The 22,339-nt window shown below is 41.5% G+C and overlaps 1 protein-coding gene across 3 annotated transcripts; it reads right to left on the minus strand.

The window, feature by feature from the left end:
- Nucleotides 1–101: 101 nt before the first annotated feature.
- fn1b (fibronectin 1b) lies at nucleotides 102–18,730 on the minus strand. 3 transcript variants are annotated; one of them, XM_067496065.1, is made up of 45 exons: nucleotides 18,416–18,730; nucleotides 18,045–18,170; nucleotides 17,619–17,756; nucleotides 17,364–17,495; nucleotides 16,810–16,947; nucleotides 16,577–16,723; nucleotides 16,275–16,457; nucleotides 15,980–16,162; nucleotides 15,574–15,750; nucleotides 14,946–15,101; nucleotides 14,678–14,806; nucleotides 14,415–14,558; nucleotides 12,615–12,736; nucleotides 11,732–11,900; nucleotides 11,467–11,643; nucleotides 11,176–11,304; nucleotides 10,992–11,081; nucleotides 10,718–10,912; nucleotides 10,351–10,629; nucleotides 10,005–10,268; nucleotides 9,815–9,909; nucleotides 9,405–9,573; nucleotides 9,107–9,193; nucleotides 8,708–8,899; nucleotides 7,453–7,644; nucleotides 7,233–7,322; nucleotides 5,875–6,141; nucleotides 5,641–5,757; nucleotides 5,387–5,548; nucleotides 5,139–5,294; nucleotides 4,936–5,052; nucleotides 4,519–4,788; nucleotides 4,229–4,416; nucleotides 4,070–4,157; nucleotides 3,801–3,980; nucleotides 3,583–3,672; nucleotides 3,224–3,412; nucleotides 3,006–3,095; nucleotides 2,251–2,669; nucleotides 1,999–2,137; nucleotides 1,576–1,731; nucleotides 1,370–1,495; nucleotides 1,176–1,282; nucleotides 991–1,077; nucleotides 102–759 (listed from the first exon to the last, which is right to left on the minus strand). In XM_067496065.1, the coding sequence occupies exons 1-45, from the start codon at nucleotides 18,555–18,557 to the stop codon at nucleotides 682–684; spliced, it is 7,071 nt and encodes a 2,356-aa protein (XP_067352166.1). In that variant the 5' UTR covers nucleotides 18,558–18,730; the 3' UTR covers nucleotides 102–681. The 3 variants fall into 3 exon arrangements, with proteins under 3 accessions (XP_067352166.1, XP_067352165.1, XP_067352167.1); XM_067496064.1 differs by having other exon boundaries at nucleotides 16,275–16,463; XM_067496066.1 differs by lacking the exon at nucleotides 18,045–18,170 and having other exon boundaries at nucleotides 16,275–16,463.
- Nucleotides 18,731–22,339: the final 3,609 nt, after the last annotated feature.

The raw sequence follows: 22,339 nt of genomic DNA on the forward strand, positions 1-22,339 counted from the left end.
TCTCAGATTGTGGTCACCGTTTTTGCAAACATTTTCTAATACAAAACCATCCCACAAACCTATGTCCTTAATCATCCTAATAAATACATAAAACGTTGTGGTTAAGTTTCAGGATCTCTCCAGCTTTATTAAAATTAGGGACTTTTTTGTCGAAGGTAGAAACAACTTTGGCACAACAACAAAATACAAAAATAGAATGGTTCAAAATTTCACTTTCTACTTCACACATTCACCCGTTGAGTTTAAAGAGATAAATTAGAAAAACAGACAGTTCAGAATTTGTCACACACAGTGCAACCCCTCAGTAACAGAAGGAAAGACAGAAGCACATTTTCAATTAAAACGTGGACATTCGTTGACACAGTGCTTAGGTTTTATGTTTCTGCTCTTGGACTTTATTTAAAAAAGAAACACTAATTTGAAAAGTATAAAATGTATGTGGAGGAATAGATATTGGCAGGTTTTCATTTTCCAATAGAGCATAAATTTAGAGGCCTAACAGTGAAAGGACTTCAGGAAAAGGTCAGGATTCATCAGGCAGCAGAGTTGCAAAATAACTAGTTAATTGACAGAAAATAATAAGGCAGTTGATTCAGTCAAAGGCAGCTTGTGTTCTACAGGGTGAGACAGTGCAGCAATTTGACAGTGACACAGCAAAGTAGATGTCGGATAATGGTTGCTTTATTCCCGAGGATTTGGAGGAGCATGTGCATCTGCCAGCAGGTCAGGTCGCAGGCACTCAATAGGGCAATGAATATTCTGATGGAGTGAGAGAAGATTCAAGAGGTAAGAAGACACACCTAGATACGCACAGTTCTGTATTATCATCACAATGCTGAATGGCTTGTATACTGAGAATTAACAAATTTAAATAGCCCCAAAATGTTTTGCTCTTAGAAATGGTGTTTATTCAACAATCTTGGGATCTAAAATGCTGTCTAAATTGAGACAATTATTTTTTTTTAAGAACTTACAATTAATTCTACTCACCAATTTCTGTAGTCTGTCGCCATATTGAACAGGCTGCAGCAGGCTGACATCACCACCTGGTCTGTGACAGTTCTCACAACGCCAGCCCTGATGAGCAAAGTAAGGCAGAAGTAAATATTAGTAAAAATGTATTATTTAACTGAGAGAAGGACCATGAATCATTTTACAAGGTTGTTGTGGTTTACCTGTTGTCCTCCAAAGCATGTGCAGGTGCAGATTGCACCCAGGTACTCCTTCTGCCACTGGTTGCCCACCTGGTAAGTCTTGCCATCATCGTAGCACACTGATTGATCTGTGTAGAGAGATGCGTTAAAATTCCCATGTCGCTTCCCCACACATGTATATGTTGCAACATATTATGGGTATTAGGGGCCCTTACGTGGTTCGCACTTGAACGCTCCTTGGCCATTTCCCAAACAAGTGCAACTCATTAAGTGACCGTTCTCTCCCTTGCGTTCCCACGTCTCTCCAGTGCGATAGTTGTTGCCATTGTCATAACACCACTCTAATATTCCGCAAAATAATTGGAAGTTACATACATTCAGAATTACACTATATTCTTCAGAATTAATAGCAGAAACTTACTGGATGAATCGCATCTGAAGCGGCCAAGGCCCAGGCACCTGCACCACAGCTTGAAACCTGTGTCAGACATCCGCTCCCATTCACCACCAACCTCATGGTAGGTTGCAGTAAAGTCATCATAACACAAGTCCTGATTGGAAGGCACTCCCTCTGGGACTGAAGTATGAGAGAAGGGTTGGGGGTTAAATCAATGGTTTTCTAAAGGAATGGCTTTCTCTGCATGAAAATACAGTTTTTGCGAATAATTTTGATTATTCTATAGCATCTGGTTTGAGATGCACACAGGGTGCTTCCAGCGGCAAGTGCTGAGGTTCAAATCTGGTCCATATACTATCTTGATAAACTGTTGATCAGAAGGAATCTGCATTATGCAGATTTTTCACATTGTTCAGCCTTCCTTCAACACCTCAGTAGAGCACTCACCTGTGTTTGCAGCAGTGACAACCTGCTCCAGAATCTTGTGTCTGAGAGCTCCCAACAGGGCCTCTACAATCACGTTATAGTTCTCCCCAGGTGTGAGCCCGATCAAGGTGGCAGTGGTGGCTGTGCCCGGCAGTTTGAACTAGACATGTTGAGACAAGTCAGGTTTGTAAACATGAACTTAGAAATTTCATCTATTATTAATGATAAGTTAAATGACGGGCTTCCATCATGCAGCGATCCCTCGTTCCTTACCTGGAATACTTTTTCGTTTACTTGTGTAAGAGGATGGCAGGACACCAGGTAGCCACTGCTTTGGCTATAAGGCTTCCAGGAGAAGGTGGTTTGAGTCTGGGCCTCCTGTGGCACCCCAGTCTCGTTACCAAATGCAGTGCCAATGGGGAAATTCAGCTTGACAATGGGCTGTCTGCGACCCTCTGCATCAGGAAGGGGCACAAAAACTAGGGGCTCACGAAATTTCTCATAGGGATACTGTGGGTTGCCATTATTATTTCTGTTGTACTCCACATGCTGGTTATGACCACCAACGCCTTCCAGGTCATTGTTGCCCACTACCTGGACTCTGGTGTTCAAGTCAGTTTCAGGCACATCTAGCTTGTCATTGCCACCTCCAGTGTGGGGGGGCAGTGGCAGGGGAAGCAAGGAGTCTGGTTCTGGGCAGGAGAGATGGGTGTTAAGAAAGCAAGCAGATTAGACAAGGGTAATGCATAGCTGCTGTAACATATCTCAGCCAACAGGAGATGCAGCATTGCTGGGGCAAAATGTTTCATAGTACAGTATTAGAAACACACAAGACATTTTGAATGGCATTTCTGGAGGCATTCAAAATAAAAACTGCACAGGCTTCTGAGCTGTTACAGCAAAACATTTAATAAAGCTTGGTAGATTAAAGCTGCTTTTTACTCATGGCTAATTTCAATTTTAGAATTTTATTACATGAAGGAATTAATTTCATATTTGTCACAGAACAGAAGTGTCAAAATACTCACGAGTCCTGACTCTGCCCACCAGAGGTGTGCTCTTGAAGGTGTTCTGGATGGCAACAATCTTAATGATGTAATCTGTGGCTGGTTTCAAGCCTTTTGAGAGGAATATTTATAAAGTGATCATTATTTTGGCTGATGTTGTTATTCACCTAAAATATACATTGAAGAAACTGTATTAAAATGTCATTAGTAATATTATTTGTAGTGCAGCATGCACATACCAGATATGGTGGCATAGTTTTGGCCAGCATGGGGTTGTGGGCTGAGCTGCCGTGGTCCTCTTCCTGACTCCTCGTAGGTGACTAAGTATCCTGTGATCTGTGTAGCAGGTGGCTGCCAGGTGAAGGAAATGGAGGTGGGTGTCACAGATGTGAACTGGAGGTTGGTGGGGGTCCTGACCACTGGTTCAGCTATGAGGAAATATATTGTGTTAGAGACATTGAGACATTGTTGGTAGAGCCAGAGCAATTGTTTGTTTGTTTTTTCTAATGCTGACTTCTGAACTCAATTTCTTTCTTTTTTTTTGCTACAACCCATGCTGAAATAAAACAGATCAAACACAAATTTGTTGTAGTAGTACCTGTTTGCACTGTGAGAGTAAATGGTGCGCTCCTTGTGTTCCCGTTTAGAGTATACAGGTTAACAGAGTATGTGGTCCGTGGTTGCAGACCTTTGAAAAACAAACACAAATCTCCACTGTGAAGCAAGTCTGAACCACCAAAATCACACTTTCAAATTTAGTATTTATAAATGAGTTTTTCCTTTTCAAATTTAGTTTAGCAGACAAATGTGGTTTACCAGTGAGGGTGTAGGTGTATGTATTTCCTGGGATTTTTCTGCTAATGCTAGGTTGCGTGGTACCAGAGGGTATGGCCTCTATGAGGAAACCAGAAATGGTTTCCACCTTGGAGCGCCAAGACATTGTAACAGAAGTATCCTTTACATCAGTGATTTGCACGCGTCGAGGAGGACTTACATCTGTGTTGAGGAGGAAAGAACACATAATCTTCACAGTTGCAGAATAGACGATAAGTAGAAATGTGTCCACTTACGGTGCAGCCAGTTACCTTCCAGTGTTGTTGTTTCTCCCTCCAGTGGTCTGCTGGTGACAGAGTTCTTCAGGGCGTAGACATGTATCTGGTAAGTGGTTGCGACCTACAGTACAGACATAAAGTTAATATTTATTCACTGACAATAAATCCACATAATTAATGAGAATTGTTTACCATGAGCCCTGGTATGACGACATGCGTAGTGTCGGGTGAAACATTCATCTCTTTGCTGGGGCCATTGATATTTTTGGGGTTGACTACTACACGGTAGCCTGTCAGTTGGGCAGCAGGGGCTCGCCATGACACAGTAAATGCAGAGGGACCAATCTCAGAGATGGCCAGGTTAGTTGGAGGTGGGATTACTGAGACGTGAAACCAATTACAAAGAAAAAAACTTATTTAGATTTGGGGTCAGGGAACAGCTGAAGGTCATGAATGTGTTGAGCTTTCCTAAGTTTTTCTACCTGTGGCCTGGGTTCCCACCAGTGGTGTGCTGGGTGTGCGGCCATGGAAGGCAATGACTTTGATGGTGTACTCTGTCCCCGGGCGGAGGCCTCTCAGCACAACACTGTTCTGGTCAGCTCTGGGAGATGGACGCAGCTCCCTTTCGCCCTCCTCCGAGCTGGAGTACAGTATGCGGTATGATGTAACTGTGCCGTCTGGACTCTCCCAGGCAATGCGCATGGAGGTGGACTCAATTTCAGAGAAGGTCAGGTCTTTCGGACGATCCATAGCTGCAGAGGGAGGGGAAGGTATTTAAAGAATTTACACTTTTATAGCTATTAATAAATCTTAGTGATTTATTTATGGAATTAATTATAAAAATTTAATAAAAAGGAAATGACTGAAATCTTTCTTTGACTGAATAAAGTCAAACTAACCAGTAATGGCATTCTCCACTACAGGGGAGGAGGATTGTCCGTCATTGCCCAGGGCATAAACACTCACAACATATTCAATGGTCGGCATCAGACCCGTGAATGTCATCTCTGTCTGATCTGTAATAGAACAACAGGAAAGAAGCCAGTGAGAAGATAAAATTTAAAATAAAGATGACAATTTGTTTTTGTTTGTCCTGTCTTACCAGGGGGCACCTCCTCAGAGTAGGAGGGTCCCAGACCATTCTTGGGGGCAGTGGTGATTCTGTAGCCTCTGACAGGTCCTTTAGCAGGAGACCATCGCACTGTGATGGTATTGTCCCTCACATCAGTCACTTGCATGTCAGTGGGAGGCTCATTATCTGAAGGAGAGTTGGGCACATAACGAGTTTTAGATTTAGTGTAACACTCAATGAGATTTTGATCCCAGAAATTTTTAAAAATATCGCTGTACCAGTCCTGTATGAAATGTATTCTGGGGTGCTAGAGGCAGGGCTGTCCCCTCGTCCGGTGACAGCATAAACCGTGATGGTGTAGTCAGTACCAGGGTTTAGACCCGTTATGGTGGCTGTGGTCTCGGAGCCTGGGATTGTGAACTCTTGTGGAGTCTCACCACCTAGAAAGAGAGTTTAAAAGATCCAAGCTTTAATCCCTGAGGGGCTGAGGTTTACATTTAGAGCAAATAATAGGTAAAACATATGTACAGACCTGTGGGCTTGTATGAGATCCTGTAGTTCTTCACTGTGACAGAGGGGGCATCCCAGCGAATGGTGATGCTGGTCGGGGTGGACGAGGTTACCGCCAGATCAGTGGGAGCATCAGAGACTGTAAAGTTGAGCAGAAGAGATACATAATTATGAGCATTGCTATTAAAAAAGAAGAGAAATATCACTGAAACAAGAATAGAGGGAGGTCATATCAGCCCCCAGAATAGTAACTCACTGGTGGCCTGTGTGCCAGAGAGAGGCTGACTCTCCTGATTGTTGCTGACAGCATAAACATATACCAGGTACTCAGTCTTTGGTGTCAGTCCCGTCAAAGTGAAGTGGTTCCTGGTTGGGGGAAGCCTCTCGTCTTTGGTCCGCGCACCACTCGTCTTCTGATAGCGGATGCGGTAGCCGGTAATATCAGCAGTTGGAGCCACCCAATGGATGGTAAAGGAAGTGGTTCCGATGTCGGAGAAGTCCAAGCCGGTGGGGGCATCCAGAGCTGGAGGGAAAAGTACTGGAAAGTGAGAGGTGTGTTGTACGGCAGCACAAATAATAAATTTTCTGAGTAGGGCTTCTATGTGCTGCTGTCGTAATCTATTGGTTTCTAGATGTTATAAAACCACGGCAAAATTAAAACATAATTTCCCAAAAAATTGGGTAGATGTGTAAAACATACTTTGTAAATAAAAACAGAATACAGTGGATTTGCAAATCTCAACAACCCATATTTTATTTTTTCACAATTGAACATAAACAACATTTTACCATTTCATGGAAAATATTAGCTCATTTTGAATTTGATGGCAGCAGCACATCTCAAAACAGTGGGAACCGGGTGATGTTTACTATTGTGTAGCATCCCCACTTCTTTTAACACCTGTCTGAGAAGTGAGGAGACCAGTTACTGGAGATCTATGGAGGCAATGTTGTCCCGTTCTCATTTGGTGCAGGATTCTAGCTGCTCAACGGTCCTGTGCCTTCGTAGCCGGATTTTTTGTTTTATGATGCACCGAATGTCAATTTACTGACCTATTGCAAATTAAACTAATTAGTTGCTCCTTTTCCTTTTAATTATCGGCAATTAATTTTTCAGCCTTTTGTTCCATGTGTTCCCACTTTTTTGGGATGTGTTGTTGCAATCAAATTCCAAATGAGCTAATATTTTAAATGAAACAGTAAAATGTCTCTTTCAATATGTGATATGTTTATGTTCTATTGTGATTAAAATATGAATTAAAGAGATATGTAAATCATTGCATTCTGTTTTTATTTGCGTTACACATCGTCCCAATGTTTTCTGAATTGGGGCTGTATTGGGAGAACTTTGTTTCTTTTAATAGTTAACACTATAAATGACAAAATTATTATTTGACACACTTTTAGATTATCTGTATAGTCTCATCTGCATCTTTTAAATAACTCACAATTAAAACAATTAATATAAAATATTACATGTAATTTGCTGTGTGGATTGTTTACATAACTTTAATATTGCCTTGTTTTTATGGGATAAAACACTAGTAAAATGGACATGAACCAACTTGCAAACCCCTTAGCTCTTCCCACTTTGGAAACCACTGTCATACTCACTCGTCTTCTGAGTCCCTGTGACTGGTTCACTTTGTCGTTCACCGTACACACACACAACACTGATACGGTACTCAGTATTGGGCAACAGGTCTATGTTGAAATGTAGAGATAAGTTTATTTAGACTTGATGACACAGAGCAAGGCAAAAAGACAGTTCACTTTGGCATTTAAAGTCAGTATTTAATGAGACACTTTTAAACAGAACTATATATTGTCTTACTCTCCAGCAGGAAGGTGTTGGTTGCTCCACCAACATTAACTTCCTTAATGTCAACATCTGTGGCTACAGGGTGGTAGCGGATGACAAATCGAGAGATGTCGCTTGGCGTAGCAGTCCGGGGAAAGTTCCATGTCACCCTGATGTGGTCAGGACCCACCCCTCCAAACCGTAGGTTGGTGGGAACTGGAATGGCTGGAAGAAATTGTGGTTAAACGTTTTAGCTAACACAGATAAAACATGGAGCTCATCTAAATAAGAGTAGATTTACAGTGGTTAAAAGACTGACACGGTACATTTCTATAATTTACTATTGTGTGTTTTATGGTAATAAAAGAGCCTCATCAGTTCTTTCAGATCAAAGTCCAAGCCATTGATTGAATAGAAGAGTTAAATCACCAGCTTGGGTTTGCTTTGTGTGTGTGGTTTGCTCGCTTTCCCCCTCCTCTGTCACAGTGAAGACACTGATGTCATACTTCACGCCTGGCTCCAAATCACGAATCGTGTAATAACCAACAGATGCTTCCACCATATCTTGATAAATTGGCAAGCTGTCGCCTGATGTTACTACCGTTATCCGATACCAAGTAATGGTTGTATAGTTCAAAGGGATCCAGCGCAGGCCAATGGCGGTGTCAGTAATGTTGACAAAGTCTATGTGACTTGGGTTGGGGATGTCTGAAATGGTTAGGCCAATTGCATAGTGCAAGCAAAGTTAGACAGACCATAATAATTACATTGGTTTTATCAGAAACATTCATTTAATTGTCAATAATTTAAGCAGCTAGAAATCAAGCGTGTAACAGTAGCCATGCTACACAGGCCTAGTACAAATTACTCAAATTAGCAAACATTCAGAATTGGCTAACATATAATCAGTAATTAACTCTACGGTTCTGGACATGCTCTAGAAGTTATAATAATTCACATTCCCAAACGGCAAACTTGATCTCCATGCATGATGAGTTCAGAAGTGATGTTGTAAGTTAGTAGTAGGTTATGATAATGAGGGGGCCTCAGTTTTTGGCCTCCTAAGCTCATTTTTTTGCTTTTATAGCAGATTATTTACAACTTGGTTGGGTCTCATTGCTCTCCCTGTTACACCTGTTTAGCAAAATTACCTTTCCCATCATCACACATTGGATAAACAGTTAGCAACTTGCTCGTTCTTTCATACTCTGAAGCTTGTCTTTTTATGTAAATAAAGTTGTGTGTTTGGTGCTTTTTAATATGTAAATTCCTTTGTGGGAGCTCATACCTGGTGTGACAATGGTTGAGACAGGCACACTTTCCACACGGCCCTTAGTAGCAAAGACACTGACATTGTACTCCACCCCCAGATTCAGGTTTTCTAGGATACATGAGGTTTGATCAGGTCTGACAAATTCTTCCAGGGAGTCTCCTCGCTGGCCATTGGTTGGCATGCTGGTCACCCTATAGCTTGTAATGTCTACAAAGAGTGGGAGGACAAATATGGAGGAGGTAAAACATAATGTCCACAGGTTTTTGCAATTTATGAGTCACTGTGAGTAATGAAAAGGAAATACTGTGAAGAAACGTTTGCCCTCACAAGAGAAAAAAAAAATCGAAGGCCAAGGTCTAGACTTGGCACAATCCAATAACCTGGCACTGCGTCGAGAGCACAGTTAATATTTACCTGGTGTTTTGGAGGCTACCCAGTGCACAGTGAGATCTCCGGTGGTGGGGTTGGATTTTACTCTGAGGTCAGTGGGAGGAGAGAGAGCTGCAAAGAGAGAGAAGCAGGCCATGACAAAAGCCTGAGAAACTTGATTCGATGCAGAAGCATCTTCTTAAACAAACTCATACCAAATGGTGTTGAGCAGTGCTGCATGTGCCCACAGGAGTAATAAATCAATTTCATGATTAGTTATACAACTGATTTTGGATTGCCTTTTTTTTTTTTTTTTTGCCGCTCAAGTAAATCAGTTACGCACAAGTTGCAACATTGCGGGTGATGGGCTTTCCAGGGTTGTTTCCGTTAAAGATGGGCTGAACACTGTACGTGTACTCCGTTCCAGGAATCAGACCAGAAATGTAAATCCTTCCAGAGTCAGAGGTCTTTTCTCTGGGAGACTCTCCTTCCTGGCTGGGCAGCACAGATAGCTGAGAGGAAGGACACAGACATACAGAGATTAGTAAGCAGGAGAATGCACTTAAATCTACGTGAATAGATTTTTGGCGGGCTATTTGGGGCAGAGCAACTAGCTGTAAAACTGCCTTTTTGTGCTCCTATAATGACATGAACAAAACATAAACACTCCTTCTCCTCCTCACAAATTTGACATTATACATATATATTTGATCTACTGAAAGTATAAGAATATTGATTTGAGCAGATTTCTACCTTGTAGCTGAACCTGCGGACAGGTATCCACGTGATGATGATAGCGGTATCAGTAACCTCAGTGCTGAACGTAGGAGCTTTTCCCATCTGGGTACCTGGGAGGATGACAGAAATGAAAAGGAAACAATAATATAAAATGTTTAATTAATTTCAACTTTATATTTGTGTCTATGTTTATCGTAATACTGACCAGTAGTAAAATATGTAGTGACACCCTCACTGAGCTCATTGTCCAGCTCAGAGTGCAGGGTGGCAATGTACTGAGTGTCTGGCCGCAGATTCCTCAGCAGGTACTGGGTGACTGCACCTGGGATTCTCTTCTCAATGGGGCTGGAGCCCTCAATGCTTAGGTAGAGACGGTAGCCGGAGATGACAGCACGGGGAGCTTCCCAGATTACCAGTGCACTGTTGTGGCCGATGTCAGTGAACCGAACATGTAAGGGCGAATCAGGTTCTGGAAAAGTTAGAAAAAATATAATGATTGTAAAGCTGAGGTTTGTCTAATTTGGGCTATTTTTTTTCACAGTAAGACTTACTAGTTGTCTTTTCTCCCACAAGTGGCTCGCTCTCCACTCCACCTTTATTGGCATAGATGTAGAAGCGGTAGTGTGTGCCCGGCTGCAAGTGAGTGACTTCAGCATATGCATTGTGTGAGGTGGGCAGATGAAGGACCCTCGTATCAGTGCCATCAGGACCAACAGGGGAGTAGGACACCCTGTAACCAGTCACCTCAGTAGGTGGACCAGTCCAAGTGATAATGATCTTCACATCTGAAACTTCATAAAACTGCAGGTCTGTGGGCGCTGAGACCTCTTCTGTCGACGTAAAGTGGTATAATGGTAACTCTTTAAGATTTCAACCGCAGGTCATGGAATATTGTATGTCTTTTTTACAAATATGTACCTGGTAGAGCGGATCCAGCAGTGTTGACCTGTACAAAAACAGGCTCACTCTCCTGATCTTCCTCAACAGCATAGATACTGATGTTGTAGAGCAGTCCTGGGCGAAGGTCAACCAAGGTAACTGAGGTCTCTGACTCTGGCAGGGTCAGCTCAGTTCTGCTGCCTTCCATTGACGGAGTGTACACCACGCGGTAGCCTGGCAGGCCCAAGCATACAGTTAGAAAATCCCGAATACCTAGGACCTCTATCCACAAATACAGAAAGTATTTTCCTACCAGTAATAGGAGCCTGAGGTCTGGACCAGCTGATTTTGATGAAGGTCTCTCCCACATCTTGGATGACATGCTGAGCAGGGGTGTCAGGAGCTGGGATACAAGGAAAACAGAGAGCCTTCATTATATATTTTACACAAACATAAACTTACTGACATAGCCAAGAAGAGGAGAGAGCTTCCCCTACCTGTAGTCTGCGAGGTAGTCAGGATGAGGTTTGGCTCTCCCTGATTTGGGAGCTCGTAGACGTTAACGTTGTATCTGCGTCCTGGCAGGAGATCAGTGATGGTGACAGAGGTGGCTGTGCGAGGAACATCTAGAGAAACACACAGAAAGTTAACACACATAGTAGTTTATGTAACATCACTAATATATTGTTCGCATTTAACCAGAGAGATCTCTGTGAAGAGAAAAACAACCAAGTTAATCAATCCACTAGGGCATTTTAATGCAGCGTTTTGGAGGTTTCAGCTCTCACCCAGGACCTTTGCCTTGGCCCCCTCCTCACTGAGCTCATACTCCACCCTGAAGCCAGAGATAGTGGAAGAGGCTGATGTCCAGGACACAATAAAGCTGTTTGAAGTTATTTCTGTCACTGACTCAGAAGCATCCACCACTGGAGGGGGTGCTGTTGTCTCTCCCTCTGATATTCCCACTTGAAAGTTAAAGGAATACATTGTTCACGTGAATATTTATTTTGCTTTTTTGACATTGAGGCCATTGTAGAGATCAAGTCTACTCACAGGATCCATCGGTAGTGGTGAAATCAAAGCGTGTAATCTCGCGGCGTCCATAGCGCAGGATGCTGATCAACTGCCCTTCATAGGTGACTCCTGGACGAAGCCCGCTGATGGTGTAGGAGTTGATGTGGCCGGGAATGGTGGCCTCCCTCCAGGGTGCACGGGTATTTTTCTACCAAAAGGGATAAAAAGTTTTAACCTCATGAAGCATAGACTAAGGATGGGAAACCAATATTCAGATGAACTTGGTATAATATTATCAAAAAGTGGATTTGCATTACATTATACCCAGGCAAACACTACATGCAGACTAAACCCTACTATGCAGACTAAATGGACCTTGTGATGACATTATTCACTTAAATGTATATATATACATACATATATATATGACATAAAGATAGAAATGTAAAAATTGAGAGAATTATATGGAATTCATTCATAGTATGCATAATATTATTATGTATGGTAGTCTGTACATGTTGGACTTGAAAATAGCTCAGACTCATCTACTGCCACATCCTGCTTTAGAAGTATTTAGGCTGGCTGTGCACTACAAAGCTTGGCTTTGAAAACTACAAGCCTTCTCAGCAGGAGGACTAGATGGGGGTTTTGAGTGCCTTTTGCTGTCCAAAATATACAGAACTAACTACATCCTAGCAGGAAGTCTGTTTGAATTCAAACAAGTTTCAGAGCGGAAAAAAATAAATCTCAGGGCGTCTAGAAACTGCACAGGGGAGTTTATACAATCTAATCACTGTATCACTGTAACTTTCTGACCTGACTTCATTCAATGTTTGTCTATCTTTACCAGTGCTCCCAGTCAACAAATTAAAACTTTTAAATTTAAAAGGTTAATTTGTAAGAACCAAAAAAAATCACTTACAATTCTCCATTTGAGGATGTACTGGGTAATTTGAACAGATGAAGGGGGGTTCCACTGAATGGGGTGGGAGTCCGGCTGTTTTCCTGCCTCTGTAATGATCACTTGGATAGGTCTGTGGCCGTCTGGAGAGTTAGAGCACCAGGTATATAAAAATATTAAGGAGAAGATCTCAGGAGTAAGAAGGAGAAAAGGGAGAGTAGGAGAAAAGTAGTAAGTAGGAGAAAAGTTGCTATTGGCAATGAGAAAAAGACTCCAACATTGTCAAAGACACAACTGTTACCTCTAGAGAAGGGGGTGGATTTGGTTGCTTTTTGGTGAGGCTCTGTCAAATGGATTCATTCTTTTGTGACACAACCAAAACCACCTGCCAGTGCTAAACCAGCTCAAACACCTACTGTCATATTACAGTCTGGCATAACACCGGAGTACTATATTCAACACAGTTCATTTAGCCTTTTTACCCTGTCTAAAACACACATACAGTTTCACACTCCCCGCTCTGCACACACACTCGGTATTACACACTTTCTACTGCCGTTAATCACAGTGAAGTTGTGACAACTTTTAAGTCAATGCTTGAGTCAGAGCACACAGTTTGCTGTAGTATAAAGTGTCCAATCAAAGGACGCCTTCACTTTTGAACTTGCTTCTCTTGGTTCTAGTTGGAGTAGTACATAAGTTCCATCAAGCTTCCCTTTGACTTCAAATCAAAATATCTCTCTACTTCTAGCAAAAAAATGCCTCCAGATGACATCACTTGGAGCAACTTTCAGTTCAGATTATTTTAAGTTGTTGCTCATTCTGTGGAGATTGTAATCATGGTCAACCTGCTTTTCCAAAGCTCCCCCAGATGACATCATTTGATCTAAAGGGGTTTTTCAGCTAAAAGCAGAGACATATTTTAATATAATGGAGTCAGGGGGAAGTTTAAAAGCATTATTGCACATTTACACCCTAAATTAAAACCATAGAAAGAAAGTTGGAAATTGGTGAAGTCGCCCTTTAACACTTTTACCCAGCCAGAGGAAGGTAATAGAGGCAGGAAGTGTGTATGAAGCTACCTCCCTCCCTGCCCAGCATCCCTTTCCCCTTCAGCAGGTCAGCACAACAACACTCAACACCAGACAGGGGAGAAAAAAACGTTTCCAACTACAAAGATCAACAACAGACAGGGTTGGCCTGCACCCTTTGCTAGACTTCAAAGTCAAGAATAAAAACAACTTTCCTCCAAAAAATATAGACTTTGCATTGTTAAATCTATGCTTTATCTTTAAAGCTGCATCCCCCAGAATTAGAAAATGATGCTGCAATTTAAGTAGATTTATTACCTTAGTATTTGCCTATACAGTATTTTTTCCATTTTTAGCAGATTTGTAGTCAAGCTGTATTCTGCACTTTAACATGAATGAATAATGGGTTTATTTTATTTCTGGCCATTCTGGTGAAAGCTTTCAAACACATAAATTCTAATGCAATTTTCATTAAGTTTTAAATAGTGCATTTATTACATATATAATTCCTCACTTACTTTATAAAGATATAACAAAACAACATATCACAAGTCATACTAAGTCTTAACAATATGTGAACAATATCATCTGATTTGACAAAGTTCAGAATAATGAGAAGGACTGTGACACTGCACTAATTCAAGTCTCAAGTTTAATTTCTACGTCCCTTTTGTGGTTCTGTGATGTATCTAAGCAGTCGGACCACTAGTCAACAATGTGCCCACTATTTGTACACTGCAGAAATAAAGTAGAATTTAAACTAATGATGTTGGGAAGATCATTTTCCTACCTTGGTAGGTCTGCTGAGGTTCACATCTCATCTCTCCAATCCCATTACCATAGCAGTAACAGCGGTAGTGGATGCTATGGATGACTTTGTCCCATGCCTCTCCAATCTGATAGAATGCCCTGGTTTGTGGCTCCTGGCACTGATCTATTGTAGAAAACAAAAGGGATGATAGAATGGGGCAAATAAGGGTGGGGATGTATTTTCTGCTGTAAAGCCTAAATAGATAAATCCCTATCAGCTGTGCTATTAAGCCATCAACACACCAATGGCGTCACACTTCCAGCGTCCACGTCCCTGTCCATAGCAGGTGCAGTTCATCATGTAGCCCTGCTCGTGACGCTTTGAGAATTCCTGGTTTACTTCATAGGTCAAGCCATCAACAATACACTGATCTGCACATGAAAAAGTGACGGAGAAAAAAAAATCCACTTTTTAGTCACCAACACAGGATAATGTGAATTCTGTGATTATTTCAAGACAAATTCTGAAAGGTGAGTTAATTTCAAATCCAGGTGGAGTTAGCAATCTGACCTAGCAGCTGTGAGTGAGCAATACAGTTCCACTCCCCACGGCCACTGCCCAGGCATGTGCACTCCATCATGTGACCCATGACATCATGGCGTTTGTCCCACTTGTCGCCTACACGGTGCATCATTCCATCGGTGGTGGTACAAACTTCCTCGTGTGCTACACGGAGAGAGACAATAAATAATCATAAATTAAAAACAACACCTTGTACTTTTCTCTGTGCTTGCAGTGTGTGTTTTTCATCCATACAGTATGTGTGTTCACATGTAGCTGCTTGTGATTGGAGAGGAAATTCTCCATGGTCAATGTCATCCCAGACTGTTTGTAATGTAATAGTGTTATGTAACAGCCTTGACAGACTCATTATTCTCCCATGACCATAAATCCCATCTTCTCTAAATGTCAGCTATTTAGTGTCCATTTCTCCGCAAGTGACCAATTCAACCAAAGATCATTATCATCTATGAGAACAATGTGAGATAAAGGCCAAAGCACTACATGTAAACCAGCAAATTCCATGCCGTTTTAAAGAAACATACCTACAAGTCATTACATATTATGTATTTAACTGACAACCTTTAAAGCAGCTGAACAGTAAGCAGCAAATAAAAAGCAGTGCATATTCACTCACCAGCCATGGGGCAGAATCCATATTTCTGATCGGCATCATAGTTGTAAGTGGTACCACACCACCTCATGCTATCACGGCGGCCATCCGCGGTGCAGTCGGTGTAGTTGCGGCCTCCGTAGAAGTAGGGGAAGTGACACAGGGCACCATTGGAGTTTCCACCTCGTGTTGCCACAATGGCTGAAATTGAGAAGGTGACAGTTAACATTCATCTCTGATCTGGTAATTAATTACTATATACCATTAACATTACACATATTTAAAAACAGATTCAATAATATTACAACAGTCTCACCAAAATGTCATTCATCATTCGTTTATACATGTCTCCACTAGCATGTGTCCACAGTAGGACTTATAGTTGTTAATAAACATGAATAACTTAAGGATATAACATAGTACTGCTTACCATACTTCTCAGTACAGAAAGAGTACTGCTGGTCTCGCTCATAGTCTGAGGTTGTAGAGCACCAGAGCTGCCCGTCTGAGCGTCCGTCTGAGGTGCAGGAGTAGTAAGTCTTCCCCATGAAGACAAAGGGGAAAACACACGCTTGGCCATTAGAGTTTCCACCATACACATGGCTCCTGGCCTCTGCAAAGAAAGGGGGGATAAGAGTGAAGAAAGTACTTTGATTTTCTTTTCTTTCAAAAATAGCAAAAGTTAAATTTTGACTTGGCTTCTTTTCTCTTCCTTCTGTACTCACCCCACTCCTGACAGCTGACTCCATTGCCCAGACAGGTACAGAGCATCTGCTTGTTGCCCTGGCTTCTGATCCAGCGCTGTTCATTGTAGTAGGTGGCACCAGAGTCTGTGCGGCAGGTTCCCTCTGTGATGAACTCAGGCTGATGCAGAGACACAGTATGGACTGGGGTCATCACGACCGTACCTGTACCTGTATGCCACCAAACAGTTTGAAAATGATGATTGGTTAAGACTGTGAGTGCTGAGAAGATCAGAGTTGGCGAATAAGTTTAACAAGACTTGAGTTAAGGTTTTGAGTCTCACCTCGGCCTGTGTTTTGTCTCTCACACTTCCACTCTCCACGGCCATTTCCTAGGCACAGACACTGCTGGACATGTCCATTTGAGTCAGTCTTTGTCCATGTGTCGCCGATGCGGTAGGACCCCCTGGTTTCCTGGTCATTGCAACGATCTGGTTGATGAACAGCAGTGGTCAGCTACTCCCACTAAAGTTTGTACAAGTGTGTGTTTATGTGTGCATGTTTATATTCTGCTTACTCCTGGAGGTGCATATAACACGTCCATTCCCCTCTCCCAGACAGGTGCAATCCAGCATCATCCAACCATGGTACGGTTTCTCCCAGGTCTCTCCCACGACGTATGACGATGCACCGTTGTTGTCATAGCAATGCTCAGCTTCACAGAAAACACAGCAGAAGCGTTATTTATTGCATGTACTGTTTATATGCACTAACTTTAAACCAGATCGTCTAAAACACCACAGATGTTTCCACAACAAACAAACTAAGCGAAAATCATTAGCTGTGGTTTAAAATGGGCAACTAAGACAAGTGTGCTCTTTTACACACATACCTTGTTTGCTCAGACCGTTGTCAAATATTTATAATCAATATCAAACTCAGTCATAGTTCTGGGAAATGACCCTGCTGTAAGTGTAAGAGCCATGTGTATACATGTGTGGGCAATTGATTATTAGAGTGTGTATATTTGATTTGCCATATTTGACATTTATGTGCATTCCACAGTTCATGTAGGAAGTGGTGAGTCCTCATTACCCTGTGGGTTTAAGCATATAGGGTAAAGGTACTTACCCACAGGTTTGCAAGCCCATTCCCCTTTGCCATTTCCAAGACACACACACTCCAGCATGTAGTCACCAGTGTCGTGAGGCCTCTTCCAAGTGTCACCAATTTTATAGGATCTCCCATCTTCATGGCAACGATCTGTGACAGACAGATTTGTTTTTTTCCTGTTTTTTTTACTATTTCTAAGTACAATAAATTAGTATTTTCAATATTCAATTTTAAAGGAAGACATATTTTAACAGTGGTTTATTGGTAACTTACTTGCAATTGTACAGCTGATCTTGGCCCGGCCAGAACCAATACAAGTGCAGTCCCATATCTTGTCTTCCTTTGCCCTCTCATAGGTTTCTCCTACCCGGTATGTCCGGCCAGTGTATTTATCATAACAGGACTCCTCCACTGAAACACCAGAGCGATAAGAGATTATTGGAAAACATGTTATTAATATCACAATCTGTTTATTGTTTTTTTTTTTTAGATAACCACGTTGCTTAATCATCATGTGATTTACTTTTTGTAAATTAGTTGTTGATATGACATATGAAAACATGAAGAAACAAATCTGGGGAGAAGCAAATTATCCAAGACCATTCAGTTTTCTTTTATTTTGTTATATGGGAAAACATTTGCCAGTGACGAAATCCCTGATTAAGGTATTTCTGTGAATCCCGTTGGTCTCTCACTGACCTTCAGGCTTAGTTTTACACGTGATGCCTGCTGATCCTTGGCAGGTGCACACCAGTATACTATCACTGTAGCGTTTGTCCCATTGCTCGTTCAGTCTGTATGAGCGACCATTTTCCACACAGCCGACTATAAATCATGTAATAGGAATGTTATTACATGAAGAATAATAATATCTGGGCTATAATGTGCTGATCAAACTTCTAAAATTAAAACGTATAAACTCGTATAAACATAATAAACTCACTGTATTTAAACATACAACACACCGTAGTATTTACTTTCTAGTGCAAAAAAAAAAGTCCTCGACTGTGTGACACATTAAAGACAGTTAAAGAATACACTAAAATGGGTATGGAAGTACTTGTACCAACCTGTATCGATGGCTGCTGCGTCGTGGGGATCAGGGATGACCTGAAATTGGCCAGTTTGTCTTTTGCTCTTCTTTGGAAAGCTGTGCACTGTGCTGCTTGCGCACAGCGCAACCAGCAACCCTGTCAGGAGGCTGCCAGTCATTTTGAGGGAAACCTAAGGATTTCAATGTAAAGCAAAGAACGGCTACTTAGAAAGTCTAAAAGAAGGTGAGAGCGCAGAATATGACTTCAGCTTGGAGAGATCGGGTTTCTGTGTCTTTTTTCTCAGATTCCCGTTGCTGCTTTAACCGGCTCGCAGCGGGTGCACCAGACCTAGCAGAGGGGAGCGCGCTGGTTTTATACCCGGACCGACCATTGCAGCCTGTGGAGGAGGAGGGCTTTAACTGGAGATTGGAGGACCCACCCGAGTATGAGAAATACTAAGACTCGACACTTCACTTTCACTTCCCTTTTAAAAAATTAAATAAAATAAGGACATTGTACCAGGATGTTATCAACTGTGATAGGATGGAGAAGTGTCACCAAGACGGGTGATGGATATGAATAAAAATCACTGCAAACATTCGAAGAAGTTCCTTCAAAAATACTAAGGGCTACCGAGATATTCTACAGTAAATTAGTATTCAAAACTGTATAAAAGAACAAAATTGTTATAAATCACTTGCAGATCCATGGTTGCTGAGAGGCCTCAAGCACCTGTTCAGGTATGTATGTCTGTGCATGTTGAAATAATCGAGCACAACCACATTTTTCTTCAGCTGTTTTCCATCATTTCCCATTTTAAAAGTTATTGGTCACAAGTTTATGATTGGAAATGTGTTAATTGTATGTGCACTGTAATATTACTGTAAGCTGGGCAGCATTAATTCAGTCCTATTCCACTCCCACCTCATAGAGTTCCTGCTCCAGCACACACAAGGCTTCTCTCTTTCCTCTCCACCTGCTCTACATCCATCACTTTGATTTCCCTACTTCATTTGTCATGCGTCTGCTTTAGGCAAGTATGTCTGTGTTACAGAGAAATAAAACCTGCTCTCTCTTACATCTGTAATACAGAGATAGTGTGTTTACCAGCAGACATGCTTTTCAGTTTCAATGTTGGATGGGGAAATATGTAATTTTAAAACCAGTTTTCCAATAATGTGACAAAAGATACTTCAGCTTATAAACTCTAGTAAGAGGTTGTTTTTTTTTACTTTTTTTGTTATGACTTGATTGTACGAAATATCAAGTTAAATGACGTCAAGTTAAATAATGCATTTTAACGCTGGTCACAGATCACTTTAAAAAGTGAATATCCCACCACTAGTCTGTTGGGTGATTTTGTAGGAAGAAAATTTTTCAGGGAAGGAATGAACAATGTTGGGGATAGTAAACCACAGTAGGCTGTCATAGTTGTTGGTTCCGCTAAGCTTTTTCTGGTCTGAAGAGGAGTTGTTGTGTTTGTAAGGCTGCGGTCTCATAATTCCCGCCACAGGCCTCGTGGAACAAGTTGTGCTTGGGAGTGAAGAATGAAATAGCAATCCGATGGTTTTACGGAAACAGTGGAAGAAAACAGCAAAAACACTGTCCTTGTTTTTAGAGCGAGTCAATCTGAGTGACCAATCTCATGAGGTGAAACCTTCAACATACTTTCCACTTACTTTAAAAAAAAAAAAATCACCTAAGCAGGCAAGATCAAAACACAAGCTGCAAGAATTAAAAAGTGTGACTTCTAAACTCACTGATGTTTCCTGAAATGTGCAGTATGGGGGAGGGACTGGTGCAAAAGAACATATAAATATTTGCGAACAAAAGAGACATCCAGTTCTCCCTAGAATGGTGTATTTGGGGAATGACTTAATTTCCTGGACTGTAGGGTCTCACTATCAGATTTATGAGCTGTCTCTGTTGGAGCCTCTAGAAGGCAGCCTGGCTTACATCAAAGTTATTCACCTCAGCCCTTCTTGTCTCTCTGTCTCTGTTTTCCATACATAATATCCATATTTCAGACTTTTCACAGTGGGTTTTATTGACCCTCAGATTTTGGAAACTTATTGGAATGAAAACCTGATCTGAAAATCATTGAGAAGTGAAACTGGGATTGTTTTCTAACACATGGTGTGTTTCAGATTGGGTTTTCCTAAAAGTCTTCATTTTCCATTAAATTTGAAAAAATAAAATTACTACAGTTGCAATTTAAACAACACATGACATTTGTATGGTAATAAAGCTGTGGGCTGAACTGAAAACTCTGCAGAGGAACAACAACAATATAAAAGAAAAGCAAGATTTACATTTACTGTCATAGACTCCAGAGACAGAGTGGGTTTTTCTAAAGAAATCAATAGAAAACCAACATAACTATGATATACTTTGCATTGTCCGGGATGAGGGGTGATGTCAAGTATTTGTAATTTTAAAAGATAGTGTTGGAAAATACACCAGCTGCTTGACCTGGTTAGTAGGACTGGAAACATCATGAGGCAATTTATATGATCCATCACAGCTCCCTCTGGAGCCACAAAGGGCTTTATACAACGTTTTCAACATAGTAGTAGTTCTTCAGTATAAACACACTTTAATACTTGTCTCATTTGTATAACCTATACAAAAATGCAAGTATGAAAGCATCATGTTGTAGTTTTACTGGAGGACTATTTCTATGCTAACCAAATACACACTAACTTGTATTTATGTTTTTCTCCAACCCCCAGCAAGAAAGTGAATGAGCCTATTTCCTAAACGTAGTTAAAAATGAACCATGCATTGGTATTGTCTTTAGTGTTCCTGGCTATCATGAGTAAAATCTACAGTCTGCCAGTCAAAGCCTCAAGTCACATGTTTGTGTTTCAGTGAAAAAAAGATGGTAAAAACAGTCTGCAACACATGTAGAGCCTTTGGAGCGTTCGTTTTTAATGTGTGTTTCTCCACCCAGGCTTCAACAAACTGTGCATGGGCGGTTTGGAAAGTCAAGAGCCAGATGGCCACAGCTAGATGAAATACTTGGGGGTTGGGAGAGGAGGAACTGAGGTGTGTGAAGTAAAAAGTGAAACAAAAGGCGAAAAGAAAGTTGAAAGTTTTCATAAGAGAGAGAGAAAGTCGGGTATTATTGGTTTATCTACTTGAAGTGCAGAAGGCAAGATGAGCACTAGTGGGACTGTGACTGGCGCCAACACCCATGTCTGGCTGTTCTCCTGCTGTTTTCCTCCTCCTTGCCTGGAATAGTAAACATTGAAGAATCTATAGCTCTGCAAGGTGAACAGAAGAATGTAAATAGCAGAAAAGGTGCATTTATGCACAAGTTCACACTGTGGACAACAGTGGTTGAGCAAAACAATTTGAGGGTGTCAGCATTCTCACTTGGTTGTCGTCATGATGAGTCAGAATTTTCAGCACAGGATGTGAAGTGCATCTGCTGTCTGCAGACGACCAAGGCTAGATGTCACAAAAGGCGACAAACACTGACGAAGCACTTCTCAAAAATTCCACAAAACAGTGCTACAATACAGTGTTACTGTGGAAACCAGATTGGGTGGGGCTATTTGGAGAGGGACAGCAAGATGTTGACTTGACAAGTGAGGGGTACTGATGGCAATGCTTCATCAAGTGAATTACATGTTGTGTCATACAGGCCCTCGCACACCCTCAGGATGAGCTAACCTCACTGTGAGGAGTACAGAAGAGAAGCAAGTCAAAACGTTTTACAGATCTGCAGTGATTTGCAGTTGCACAACAAGTTCCAAGTTAAGTCTTGTGTCCTTAAAGGCCAAGTCTAAGTCAGGTCGTAAGTTTTCATAAGCAAACTAAAAGTCAAGATGCTGGTTCAGATCTCTTAATGGTCACATTACACGTCTTCCAAAGCTATGTTGATTTTGTTAGAGAAGTGCTTTTAATGGTCAGGCCCATTAATTCAAGGTGTACATGGCCATTTACTAGTTCTTG

The sequence above is a fragment of the Channa argus genome, chromosome 2 (genome assembly GCF_033026475.1).
Source record: "Channa argus isolate prfri chromosome 2, Channa argus male v1.0, whole genome shotgun sequence".
Lineage (NCBI taxonomy): Eukaryota > Metazoa > Chordata > Actinopteri > Anabantiformes > Channidae > Channa > Channa argus.

Bases quoted from the DNA above. Each gene is read 5' to 3' on its own strand.
- fn1b (XM_067496064.1), bottom strand. From the start codon at position 18,557: ATGACTGGCAGCCTCCTGACAGGGTTGCTGGTTGCGCTGTGCGCAAGC. The intron at 7,323-7,452 runs GTAAGACAATAT...ATTTCAACATAG, and splicing joins CAACACCTTCCTGCTGGAGA to ACCTGTTGCCCAATACTGAG. The intron at 3,096-3,223 runs GTATGTGCATGC...TCCTCTCAAAAG, and splicing joins AAACTATGCCACCATATCTG to GCTTGAAACCAGCCACAGAT.